This window comes from Lampris incognitus, chromosome 1 (genome assembly GCF_029633865.1).
Source record: "Lampris incognitus isolate fLamInc1 chromosome 1, fLamInc1.hap2, whole genome shotgun sequence".
NCBI classification, from domain to species: domain Eukaryota; kingdom Metazoa; phylum Chordata; class Actinopteri; order Lampriformes; family Lampridae; genus Lampris; species Lampris incognitus.
This window is the reverse complement of record NC_079211.1, coordinates 151,004,881-151,019,351: the sequence shown is the minus strand read 5'-3', so window position 1 is coordinate 151,019,351 and position 14,471 is coordinate 151,004,881. Positions and strand designations below refer to the sequence as shown.

The 14,471-nt window shown below is 46.8% G+C and overlaps 1 protein-coding gene across 1 annotated transcript in view; it reads left to right on the top strand.

Annotated features, from left to right (window-relative positions):
- Positions 1 to 9,413, top strand: part of kank1a (KN motif and ankyrin repeat domains 1a) — a 30,969-nt gene extending 21,556 nt beyond the window's left edge. The window contains exons 7-10 of the mRNA XM_056281697.1: positions 1,088 to 1,230; positions 2,019 to 2,219; positions 8,102 to 8,200; positions 8,325 to 9,413. Of these exons, the coding sequence (XP_056137672.1) occupies positions 1,088 to 1,230; positions 2,019 to 2,219; positions 8,102 to 8,200; positions 8,325 to 8,387 (506 nt within the window). The 3' untranslated portion in view covers positions 8,388 to 9,413. The remainder of the gene's footprint in view (positions 1 to 1,087; positions 1,231 to 2,018; positions 2,220 to 8,101; positions 8,201 to 8,324) is intronic.
- Positions 9,414 to 14,471: the final 5,058 nt, after the last annotated feature.

Here is a 14,471-nt window from a genome sequence, read left to right as displayed (position 1 = left end):
GTCAGCTTAATCAAACCGTTTCAGATCCTCCTGGTTGTCAACATAAACCGTTTCAGATCCTTCTGGTTGTCAACTTAATCAAACCGTTTCAGATCCTCCTGGTCGTCAACGTAATCAAACCGTTTCAGATCCTCCTGGTCGTCAACGTAATCAAACCGTTTCAGATCCTCCTGGTCGTCAACGTAATCAAACCGTTTCAGATCCTCCTGGTCGTCAACTTAATCAAACCCATTTCAGATCCTCCTGGTTGTCAACATAATCAACCTGTTTCAGAAAGCCAATCAGCTTCTGCTGATAAATGACATCATCGAATACTCTGATTTGATTGCAAAGTTAATGAATGGTCATCATCAGTCTGTCAGTTGGTGAATAGTTGCCTAGCAACACCATGCTAGTTAGCGAACTAACTAGCTATCAACGGGTCTTGTGAACTCAACCTGCTGTGAATTGTCTGTTCAGAGAGGGGGCGCTAACACAGTTGTAACGAATCCTGACATACTTATGAAATGGAATAAATGACACTCCGAAGATTAGTGTTACACAATAAAACTTGACTGAATTGAAATTATTGGACTGGATCTTTATGATTCAAATCTGCTTCCTAAAATAAAAAATCAGTGCTCAACTCTGAAATCATGCTGGTCATCGTGATGTACGTAGTAGCTTGTGTTTTCATTAAAAATAGAACTGATATCCATTTCAGAGACGTGGTAGTCCATTTGTTGCTGAAGTTGTAGTGGTTTGCCTTCAACCTGTTTGGTTCAACGTGCTGGCGCGCTACAGCCTCGTGTGTTGGTCCTGAGTTTTGATCAAGATATTTTCTTATCCTTTACAAACGCAGCATCAGATAGCTTCCGCCTCGTTTTCCAGTTATTCATTTTTGATAAATGTGGAAAGTGGGAAAAGAATGCAAGCTTTTTGGTGTATAATTACATCAACACACAGATGGCACTGTTCTCTGATGAGGCCGCAGAGCGGCGCGTTTACCCAATGCTGCATTTGGTCTGTGTTGAGTTTGTCAATGGCCAAAAAAATTAAGATTGTGTGTGTTTGTGTGTTTGCATGTGCATGGTTGTGTGTGTCCCAGATGTGTGTAATGTGAACCAACAGAACAAGGCTGGCTACACACCCATCATGCTAGCTGCGCTGGCAGCCGTGGAAGCACCAAAAGACATGCGTGTGGTGGAGGAGCTCTTCAGCAAGGGCGATGTCAACGCCCGAGCCAGCCAGGTCAGTAGGGGGGCCGGGGAGGGGGGTTGTGTGGGTCAAAGTGCAACAACAGGTCACAAAACACACCAGGGTAGTCATTGATTTCAGGAAGCGAGGTGATTATAGCTCCGTTCTCACCATACTCCATCATGTGGAGTACCACAGAAAACACTTCAGTTTGAGTCTTTGGGGGGGGGGGATTTGTTCCCCCCCTCTTTTTTCTCCCCAATTATATCTGGCTAATTACCCCACTCTTCCCAAGCCGTCCCAGTCGCTGCTCCACCCCTTCTGCTGATCCGAGGAGGGCTGCAGACTACCGCATGCCTCCTCCCATACATGTGGAGTCACCAGCCGCTTCTTTTCACCTGACAGTGAGGAGTTTCACCAGGGGGACGTAGCGCGTGGGAGGATCTTACTGTTCCCCCCAGTTGGCGTCCGACTGACCAGAGGAGGCGCTAGTGCAGTGACCAGGACACATACCCACATTTGGCTTCCCACCCACAGACACGACCAATCGTGTCTGTAGGGACGCCCGACCAAGCCGGAGGTAACATGGGGATTTGAACTGGCGATCCCCATGTTGGTAGGCAACGGAACAGACCGCCGCCCTACCCGGCCGCCCCCCAGTTTGAGTCTTTTAACTGCATTTGCAACTGAACCTTGAATGATTGGTATAAATAGCCAACCTCAGCCCACATACGGATTTTTGCTTTTGTCATGCACTGAAACTAAAACGGAAATATCATTAGGTCCAACACACACACACACACACACACACACACTGACGACTCTGTCCCTGTGCTGCGCAGGCTGGTCAGACGGGGCTGATGCTGGCGGTCAGCCATGGCAGGATGGACATGGTGCGGGCCCTGCTGGCTCAGGGGGCCGATGTCAACATCCAAGATGACGAGGGCTCCACGGCGCTCATGTGCGCCAGCGAGCACGGACATGTCGAGATCGTCAAACTGCTGCTGGGGCAGCCTGGCTGTGATGCAACGCTCAGCGACAGCGTGAGTACCTACCCTGGGAAAGGGGGGGGAGATTTTAATGTTTTATCAAATGAGACCAAGGGAAACTTGGAACTTTGGGAGTTGGGAAATGAAAGGTGAAATCCATGACTTTTCTCCATGAATAAATGTTCATTCTATCCATGTGGACCATGGGGTCAGGCTCCATAACACTAACGGTCATCTTTACCATGGTTGGAGACGCTCTCCAGTCTCCGTATACCACTATACTACCTGGTTAGCGCTCCTTGCACTAGCCCACCCTCTGCACCCTCCCTCTTCATGTCCCACCCTATCCCACCTCGCTCCCCCTCTCCCCCGACAAGGTCCTCAACCTCATCACATCCAGTCACCCCACCACAAGCTCCCTTGACCAGGTCCCCTCCCCTCTTCTTCAGTCTATAGCACCTGAACTCCTTCCCTTTCTAACCCACCTCATCAACACCTCCCTCCAGGCAGGATGCTTTCCATCTGCCTTCAAGACTGCTAGAGTCACCCCCTTTCTCAAGAAACCATCATTTAATCCCTCTGACGTCAAAAACTACAGACCAGTTGCCCTTCTACCCTTTCTATCCAAAACTTTCGAACGTGCTGTCTATAACCAACTTTCTTTGTACCTCCACCAGAACAACCTCCTGGACCCCAACCAGTCTGGGTTCAAGGTGGGTCACTCGACAGAGACCTCCCTACTTGCAGTGACAGAATTGTTGCACTCTGAGAGAGCAAGCTCTCGCTCCTCTGTCCTGATACTCCTGGACCTGTCAGCTGCGTTTGACACAGTGAACCACCAGATCCTCCTCTCTACCCTCGAGGGGCAGGGTGTCACAGGCTCTGCACTCTCAATGTTTGCATCCTACCTGACGGGTCACTTCTACTAGGTGACATGGAGGGGATCTGTGTCAGAGCCTTGCAGACTGACTACAGGTGTTCCACAAGGTTCGGTTCTGGGTCCTCTCCTGTTCTCCCTGTACACGACATCCCTGGGTTCTGTTATTCGCTTGCATGACTTCTCTTACCATTGTTATGCCGATGACACCCAGCTGATCTTGTCCTTCCCTCCCTCTGACACACAAGTGGAGACACGCATTGCTGCGTGCTTGACTTGCATCTCGGAATGGATGGCAACACACCACCTGAAGCTCAATCTGGACAAGACAGAGGTGATGTTCCTCCCGGGGAAAGGTTGTCCGCACCGAGACCTGGCCATCACCATGATAACACCGTGGTGACGCCAACTCGGACTGTGAGGAATCTGGGTGTGATCCTGGACGACCAACTGTCGTTTGCTGCAAATGCTGCATCAGTTGCTCGCTCCTGCAGATTTCTCCTCTATAACATCAGGAGGATTCACCCATTCCTCACCGACAAGATGGCACAGGTGCTCATCCAGGCTCTGGTCATCTCCCAGCTGGACTACGGCAACTCCCTCCTTGCTGGCGCCCCAGCGTCAGCCATCAGACCTCTGGAGCTTGTTCAGAAAGCTGCAGCTCATCTGGTGTTCAACTGCCCTGAGTTCTCCCACACAACTCCCCTTCTCATGTCCCTACACTGGCTCCCAGTAGCTGCTCACATCCAGTTTAAGACTGTGGAGCTAGCCTACAGGACAGTGAAAGGAACAGCTCCTTCCTATCTTCAGGCCATGGTTAAGCCCTACACCCCCGCCCGACCACTTCGCTCTGCTGCCTCGGGATGCCTGGTTGCCCCGTCGCTCAGAGGCCCCTGCTGCCGATCGACCCGGTCACGGCTCTTTTCTGTCCTGGCCCCACAGTGGTGGAATGAAGTCCCGACTGATGTCAGGACAGCGGAGTCGCTGCCCATCTTTCAGCGCAGGTTGAAAACTCACCTCTTCAAGAATTACTACCCTGTTACTTGCTCTTAGCACTTATTGTATTCACTCATTTAAAAAAAAAATCTCTTTCTTGTGCTTTTACTTTAGCACTGGTTTTGCTCTTAGATGCTTGTTTAGATGCACTTATGACCTCTGATGGCTAGTAGTTCTCCTGATTTCCTACGTTAAATTATGCGCTTATTGTAAGTCGCTTTGGATAAAAGCGTCGGCTAAATGACTGTCATGTAATGTAATGTTTTGACCGGGTAGGACGAACACTGGTGCAGCGGTAAACACGTTCCTACTGAAATAGGAATTAGATTGATACATGATGGTGATGTGTCGATGACAATCAATATGACTGTACAACAGTGTTCCCATATAGTGTGATGTAGTTTGTAATACATTAGACTGTCTGTGTTAGCCTTGGTCTCAGGATCCATTTTTACAAGGGTGGGAACTGTTTACTGCTGAGCTGACGGCACACCAGCCACAATGGCTGCTACACTTGGTTTGTAGTCCCAGGAAATCGGTGTCAGCAGGTCTGTCTGTTTCTGCCTCCCACATCCAACTATATCACAACACTGTTCTGCTGAAATATTGACTGTCCAACACAACCACCACATCACCACTACCCCAGAAAGTTGAATCAGCTCATCTGGACATGTTTATTGAGAGAAACGTTTCATCATCATCTAAGTGACCTCTTCAGTCTCACCTGACTGCAGGTGCCCCCACCATTATAAACAATACAGTGGCATAACGACTGAAACAGCGATCGGTTTCCTATGCACATTGCCGTGACCATTAACTAGAGTTGTTACAATGGCCATGTGTACTATACTATTCACAGAGGATTGGGGAATAGTTGCAATCACAGCACTGTAAGATGGTGACAGATGTACTCTTAGCCCCCCCCCCCCCCGGGTTCAGGGATGGTTGTGCCTGCTTCACAAAGGTGGCCTCTTTGACTCTCCGTTTAAACCAGCGTTCCTCTCTATCAAGGATGTGCACATCCTCATCCTTGAAAGAGTGGCCACTGGTCTGTAGATGGTGTAGACTGTGGAGTCTTGGCCTGACGTGTTATATTGCTCCGTTTGTGCCGGGGGACCTGATGCTTGGGGTGGACCAACCTCTGGCGCAGCATGTTTTGGGGTTTGAAAGCAACTGAGACGCGGTGTTTGGAAAATACATGTCTCAACTTTTCTGACACTCCCGCCACATACGGAATTCAATTAAATTCAATTAAATTCAATTTATTGTCATTAAAAACAATGTGCAGGCACATGTTAAAAATGAAATGAGGGCTGTGGCTTCACCAAACAGTGCAAGATAGACACGCACAAACACAGCAAACACAGTATAAGATATACACACATGAAGACCAAAAGCTAAAAATAAGTTAAAAAAGAGCTGGAGTACAAAATATTTAAAAATATCCACAGACATTCAGTGGGTGGCCAGGTTCAGGTAGGCAACAGCTTGTGGAAAGAAGCTGTTTTTGAGCCTGGTAGTGCGGGCTCTGAGGCTCCTGTAGCGCCTCCCAGAGTGCAGGGGGGAGAACAGTCCATGGTTGGGGTGGGTGGGATCTCTGCTGATGCTGAGACCCCTTCGACGGCAGCGTTTGTGCCTTTAAAGGAATCACCACTGGTTTACACTTACACAGCTGTGGTCCTTCTCCTCTCTTCGATGGGCTGCTGCACTGTTTGGGGTCTTCCTGGCTTTACAAACGCCCAGTTAGGATAACCACACTTAACCAGGGCCTGTTTAATGTGGGGTTTCTCCCCTTCCCCAGCCGCTGTGTTGGTGGGGACGTTGTCAGCTCAGTGGTACAGCGTCCTGATGACTCCTAGTTTGTGCTCCAGTGGATGATGAGAGTCAAACCTTAAGTACTGATCAGTATGTGTTGGTTTATGGTAAACACCAACAATCAAATGTCCCCCATCACCAACTGCAATTTCACAGTGTAAGAAGGCTAACCTGTCATTTTTCACATCCTCCCTGGGGAACAGAGTTAATGTGGTCGGTGAAATGTGGTACATCCTGAGATTTAATTTTAACCCAGGTGTTGTCCACAAATCTGAACCAGTGGCTAGATGGTGTCCCTGGATAGGACATCAGAGCCTCTTTTCCACTTCCTCCATATACAAGTTGTCCACTACAGGTGAGACTGGGGAACCCATAGCACAGCCATGCCTCAGCCTATAGTACTGCCCCCTGTATGTGAAGTACGTGGACTGAAGACACAGCTTCAGGAGCAGACACACTTGGTCAGTGTTAAGGTGGTCCTATTGCTAAGGGTGGGGTCGTTATGTAATTTCATATGGACTGCTTCACCAACAGGAACACATGTGAAGAGAGACTTAACATCATAAGATGTGTAGTTTGTTTGGTTTTTTTATATTGTTTATTTTGGTCTGTTCTGCGTTCACTCGCCTGGGTGTGGGCAGGGTTACATGTTGTACCTGAAGCAGCCACCAGAGGACAGTAGAGCTATTTTGGCTCTCTATTCAGAAACACCCATGTTGTGTACTTCGGTCTACGCGTGTGTCAGTATCAGAATATGTAGTATTGCAATGTTCATGTCTGTATATGTAGTTTTGCAGTGCTCGTGTCTGTATATGCAGTATTGCAGTGCTCGTGTCTGTATATGTAGTATTGCAGTGCTCGTGTCTGTATATGTAGTATTGCAGTGCTCGTGTCTGTATATGTAGTATTGCAGTGCTCGTGTCTGTATATGTAGTATTGCAGTGCTCGTGTCTGTAGATGTAGTATTGTAGTGCTCGTGTCTGTATATGCAGTATTGTAGTGCTCGTGTCTGGATGTGTAGTATTGTAGTGCCCATGTCTGTAGTATTGTAGTGCTCGTGTCTGTATATGCAGTATTGTAGTGCTCGTGTCTGTATATGTAGTATTGCAGTGCTCGTGTCTGGATGTGTAGTATTGTAGTGCTCGTGTCTGTATATGCAGTATTGTAGTGCTCGTGTCTGTATATGTAGTATTGCAGTGCTCGTGTCTGTAGATGTAGTATTGTAGTGCTCGTGTCTGTATATGCAGTATTGTAGTGCTCGTGTCTGGATGTGTAGTATTGTAGTGCCCATGTCTGTAGTATTGTAGTGCTCGTGTCTGTATATGCAGTATTGTAGTGCTCGTGTCTGTATATGTAGTATTGCAGTGCTCGTGCCTGGATGTGTAGTATTGTAGTGCTTGTGTCTGTATATGTAGTATTGCAGTGCTCGTGCCTGGATGTGTAGTATTGTAGTGCTCGTGTCTGTATATGTAGTATTGCAGTGCTCGTGTCTGGATGTGTAGTATTGTAGTGCTCGTGTCTGTATATGCAGTATTGTAGTGCTCGTGTCTGTATATGCAGTATTGTAGTGCTTGTGTCTGTATATGTAGTATTGCAGTGCTCGTGTCTGTAGATGTAGTATTGTAGTGCTTGTGTCTGTAGATGTAGTATTGTAGTGCTTGTGTCTGTATATGTAGTATTGTAGTGCTCGTGTCTGTATATGCAGTATTGTAGTGCTCGTGTCTGTATATGCAGTATTGCAGTGCTCTTGTCTGTGTATGCAGTATTGTAGTGCTCTTGTCTGTGTATGCAGTATTGTAGTGCTTGTGTCTGTATATGCAGTATTGCAGTGCTCTTGTCTGTGTATGCAGTATTGTAGTGCCCATGTCTGTAGTATTGCAGTGCTCGTGTCTGTAGTATTGCAGTGCTCGTGTCTGTATATGCAGTATTGTAGTGCTTGTGTCTGTATATGTAGTATTGTAGTGCTCGTGTCTGTATATGTAGTATTGTAGTGCTTGTGTCTGTATATGCAGTATTGTAGTGCTTGTGTCTGTATATGCAGTATTGTAGTGCTTGTGTCTGTATATGTAGTATTGTAGTGCCCATGTCTGTAGTATTGCAGTGCTCGTGTCTGTAGAAGTAGGACAGACCCCTGTTATCTGACATGTCCTCCTCTGACATGTTTGTGCTCCTCCATGTCTTTGTCCTCTGTCTTATTCTTTCATTGTCTCATCTTTCTTTTCCTTCTTTGGCTCTTTCTGCTGTGCAGGATGAGAGTAATGCCTTGTCCATAGCTCTGGAAGCGGGACACAAGGACATCGCCGTCTTGCTTTATGCACATGTCAACTTCTCCAAAGCCCAGTCACCGGTGGGTCCCTCGACACTCTTCATGGTGTTTGTAATCAATGCAGTAGTCCTCATTTCCTCTTACTCACAACGCTTATGCCATATTTACAAATGTGTGTGTGTGTGTGTGTGTGTGTGTGTTGTAGGGGACCCCTCGGCTTGGCCGAAAGATGTCCCCCAGTCCTACCAGAAGGGGCATGTTCGACTAGAGGTCCTGCCTCTTCCCACAAACCCTACGCTGCTATTGGTTCACGTGTAAGGATGCCTTGCCCACCAGCTGGATGGGGGGTCCGATCCAACCAACAACCAAACCAATGAGATTTCTGGAATTATCTTGTCATATGCAGATTTGCCTCCGAGACGAGCCCAAAGTGCCCTTCTGAAAGTGAATGTAACCGCAGCTGCCTGAAGTTTCATCAGTTTCTACCAGAAATGGCGGGAATCCATCGACGCGCCGGCGTTAAGGCTGCCGTCGGGACGGAGCCCAGGCCCAACGCCGTTTCTGCAACGTTTGACTGCAAATGCAATTGTTAATTTTGAATTCCCGAGGAACCCGATGTGAATAATTGAATTGAACGATGCCAGCTGGGCGTCATCTTCCTCTGCAGAAACTTCCTTTTCAGCGGCAGCCGGCGTCGATTGTGAAGGGGAGGGATGAGGGACGGAGTTGAAATCCAGCCGCGCTGTAGGCCGGCGTGTCGCGTGGGCTCGTTCACCTCGGTGTGCGGCTTCACTCGACTCGTGGGTCGGATGTGCACCAAGCTCAATATCCAACCAGCATAGCGGCCGCACCGATGTGATGTAGACTGGAGAAATTCTACTTTTATACAAATCCTTTGTATCTATTTAAAACATATCACAGTATTTTGAATAAGATTTCCTTTTACTTAACAATACATGGAGTTATATATTTATCGAGGTATAGTTTTTAATGCAGATATATGTAATTCATTGTATATACTGTGGTCGTTAGAGATGTTAGATGTCTTTCCGTTTTGCCCCGTGTCCATTTCCTCGCTGTCTAATGTGTAATACGAGCTGTGCTTCGCTCCTCGTATGTCGGAAGGTACTGACTTTCAACTAAAATGGAGAATTGAAGTGCCTGCAACTTTGCCATATAACAATAAACATCAATCAAATCAATGGATGCGGTTGTCATGGCTTCACAGTCGCAACATCCGAGTTATGCAAGCTGTTTTTCAGCTCGTGTTGGAGTGATGGATGACACGCTGAGATTAAAACACACACAGACGTCCAGTGTCCTCCTGAGAACAAGTATGGCGTCCACTGCTGTTTCTAGTCCACGGCGTTGTGTTTCCTAAACAAGAAATAACTGGTTTAATGGGGAGTTGTGGGTTGGCCCACATGTTTGGCCCTCAGTTAACGCTGAGGTGGGGTCTTTGTGCTGCAAAGTCTGGTTATTTCACTTGGGTTTCTCTTTTTTTTTTTTCTTCCTCTTTTTCTTCCCAGTTGTATCCGGCCAATTACCCCACTCTTCCGAGCCGCCCCGGTCTCTGCTCCACCCCCTCTGCTGATCCCGGGAGGGCTGCAGACTACCACATGCCTCCTCCCATACATGTGGAGTCACCAGCCGCTTCTTTTCACCTGACAGTGAGGAGTTTCACCAGGGGGACGTAGCGCGTGGGAGGATCATGCTATTCCCCCAGTTGCCCCTCCCCCAAAACTGGCGCCCCGACTGACCAGAGGAGGCGCTCGTGCAGTGACTAGGACACACAGCCACATCCGGCTTCCCACCCACAGACACGGCCAATAGTGTCTTTAGGGACGCCCGACCAAGCCGGAGGGAATACGGGGATTTGAACCAGCGATCCCCGTGTTGGTAGGCAACAGAATTGTTGCTAGGCAACGGAATACTTGGGTTTCTCTTTGCGTTGGGTGTTGCTGGTGACCCAGTCTGTTCAAGTTGGTGGTCCACTCGACATTTGTCTCCATTCAGAACTTTGCCACAGACGGAGATGACAACTCGGACTGCAGCGGCCATTATGTAGCAGATGATGAAACGCCGGCTCGGTGGCGGTCCACCCTGACGACCACTTTTCATTTACACGTTCAGTCCCCCCCCCTCCCCTCCCCCCTCCACCTGTGAATGAGAACACAACTGAATGTTCCAGAATGTAGGAAAGCTCTCGCATACACACAACATTTCAGAGACTAGAGGAGTACAGATCTCTACCAGGTATCTCCCTTTCTCCACACACACACACACACACACACACACACACATCACTACCACAACATGCACATACACACACACATCACCACCACACACACACACACACACACACACACATCATCATCATCACAACACACATGCACACACACATCACCACCACAACACACACATCATCATCACAACACACATGCACACACATCATCACCACCACACATGCACACACACATCACCACCACAACACACACACATCATCACCACAACGCACATATGCACACACATCACCACCACAACGCACACATCACCACCACACATGCACACACACATCACCACCACAACACACACACACATCATCACCACAACACACACACATCACCACCACAACACACACACATCATCACCACAACGCACATATGCACACACATCACCACCACAACGCACACATCACCACCACACATGCACACACACATCACCACCACAACACACACACATCATCATCACCACAACACATGCACACACACATGCACACACATCACCACCACAACACATGCACACACACATCACCACCACAACACACATGCACACACACAACCACCACCACAACACACACACATCACCACCACAACACACACATGCACACACACATCACCACCACAACACACACACATCACCACCACAACACACACATGCACACACACATCACCACCACAACACACACACATCACCACCACAACACACACATGCACACACACAACCACCACCACAACACACACACATCACCACCGCACACACATGCACACACACATCACCACCACAACACACACACATCACCACCACAACACACACATGCACACACACAACCACCACCACAACACACACACATCACCACCACAACACACACATGCACACACACAACCACCACCACAACACACACACACATCACCACCACACACACATGCACACACACATCACCACCACAACACACACACATCACCACCACAACACACACATGCACACACACAACCACCACCACAACACACACACAGCGTGCACCTGAAAGGCCTAAGCCCCTCCAGGCTGCCTCCTGGTGGAGGTGGTAGATGTGTGGTCCCGCCAGTTCATATCATCTGACACTTGGGCCTCTATCCAAATGATGCCGTCCAGCTGACCGGCGCCCCCTCTGGTGATGTGGAGGGATGCTGTGCAGAAGCTTCCAGCAGGTTAGTGTTGTGGACAGTTTCAGGTATGAACTCTCCCCCGATGACGTTGAAGATGAACGATGATGATGATGATGATGATGATGATGATGATGAGACGTGACGCCACGCCGCCGTTATGTTCCAGGGTTGTGTTGAGCGGCTGGTGTGTGTCCACGTCGGTGAGCGGTGGGCCTGGAGGGATGATGACCGCGTCCTTCCTCGGCCGTCCAGCCCCGACTGCTGTTTAGCTCAGATCTATTACTCCGCGGTTGGAGCGAGCGGGCTACTAGACTGATGACATCACGTCGGGGCTTCATTACGGTGCTGAAACCTCATTACCACAACGTGCCGCAGGAGTGCGGGGGCGCTGTGCTGGCTGGATTTACGTGACGCGTGGCCGCTGTGTTTCCTGAGCGGCTGATTCAGGGACGCATAAACACTTGCGTTTTTAATTGGCAACTTTTAATCTTCCTCCCTTTGGCCCGGGTTTTAATTGGGAGCGCGTTCGTCACAGCCGGCTTGACGCCGTGTGGGTAAATCCGGCCGCCTGACAGCCCCCCCCCCCGGGGTGTTGAGGTTATAATGACCTCCGCTCGGGCCGAGCCAGTAAATTAAACCATTAGCGTCTGTGTGTGGTCTGCTGCCGTGCGTTAGCTGACTGACGTGTAGCCTGCAGATGCTGCACCGTCTGGCTGCTGCTGCAGAACCGAGTCCCGCTGCACCTTCACCCCTTCACCCCTTCACCCCCTTCTAAGGCCGTGCAGGTACACATGCAGGCGGGGGAGAGTGTTGGGCCGCTCCCGCCGCGGTGGTGCAGGCCCGCTTCCTGCGTCCCGCGCTCCGTCCGCTCCTCAGCCGCTGATGTGGTTCAGCAAGGAAAGGCACAGCACGCGGTGCAGCCGGGCGTGGCGCCGGGCTGCACCGCTGACGGTTTCCGGGAAAACCCCCAAAACCCAGCCATATATAGACGTTACATACAACAAACTATATATATATATGTGTGTGTGTGTGTGTGTGTGTGTGCGTGTGTGTGTTATAATGTTATATATGTGTTTCTTTTATAATGTTATGTGTGTGTGTGTGTTATATATGTCTTATGTTATGTGTGTGTGTGTTATAATGTTATATATGTGTTATAATGTGTTTGTGTTATAATGTTATATGCATGTGTGTGTGTGTTATGTTATATATGTGTTATGTGTGTTTGTGTTATAATGTTATATGTGTGTGTGTTATGTTATGTGTTATAATGTGTGTGTGTTATGTTATGTATGTGTTATAATGTTGTGTTTGTGTTATAATGTTATATATGTGTTGTGTGTGTGCGTGTTATAATGTTATATATGTGTTATATGTGTGTGTGTTATAATATGTGTTATATATGTGTGTGTGTGTTATAATGTTATATATGTGTTATAATGTTATGTGTGTTTGTGTTATAACGTTATATATGTGTTATTTGTGTGTGTTATAATGTTATATGTGTGTTTGTGTTATATGTGTGTGTGTGTGTGTGTGTTATGATGTTATATATGTGTGTGTGTGTGTGTGTGTGTGTGTGTGTGTGTGTGTGTGTGTGTTATAATGTCATATAAAACACTCAACGCTAGGGAAAGTGCTCAACAAATAAGGAGCAAAATAACCCAGTGAGTCAAGTAAGTAAATGCTCTACGAGGCAGCACAAGCCCGCTTCCTGCCATAAGCAGCATCAGCTGTCACCAGAGCTCCAGGGAGACGCCATTATTTCTACATTTATTCCTAATATAGAAGATAAATGCTCTCCTTGTAGTTATATGGTGGAAACTCTACAACATGTTTTTATTCTACGTGTACTTGTGACAATTTTTCGGCTGATTTCCAACAATCCCAATTTCTCCAGCAATGAACAATATGTCATTAACTTGCTCGTTATTTTAGCCAAATTCTATACTCATAAAATGAACATTTTGAAGAAGTTACCGCCTTACACAACAGCTAAACAGATCCAAGCATATATCTTCAAACTCTACTACATTTAAAAACGTTTAATAAGAAATTAACCAAAACTATCCATGTATGCAAACTCTTCAGGATTATGCCTGATTAAGTAGACCTCTTGCGTGGGTCCATATGTTGTTGTTGTTTGATTTTGTTTTATTCCGTTTGTACACTGCTGGCATGGAGCTAGTGACCCTGGTCTTCTTTCTGTCCTACTTTTTGTCAAATTGAAGAAAATATCTGGAATCTTGATTATTGCACAAGATTTAAAATGTTAGAAACTCTTGTGACCCAATTTGTTGCTCAGTGGTTGTATATGTTAGTATATATAATAGTAGCTGTATATTGTAGTATATATATAATAGTAGTTGTATATGGTAGTATATATGATAGCAGCTGTACATGGTAGTATATATGATAGCAGCTGTATATTGTAGTATATATATGATAGTAGTTGTATATGGTAGTATATATGATAGCAGCTGTATATTGTAGTATATATATGATATTAGTTGTATATGGTAGTATATATGATAGTGGTTGTATATGGTAGTATTTATGATAGTAGTTGTATATAGTACTATATATATGATAGTAGTTGTATATGGCAGTATATATGATAGTAGTTGTATATGGTAGTATTTATGGTAGTATATATGATAGCAGTTGTATATGGTAGTATATATGATAGTAGTTGTATATGGTAGTATATATGATAGTAGTTGTATATGGTAGTATTTATGGTAGTATATATGTAGCAGTTGTATATTGTAGTGTATATATGATAGTAGTTGTATATGGTAGTATATATGATAGTAGTTGTATATGATAGTATATATGATAGCAGTTGTATATAGTAGTATATATGATAGTAGTTGTACATATGATAGCAGTTGTATATGGTAGTATATATGATAGCAGTTGTA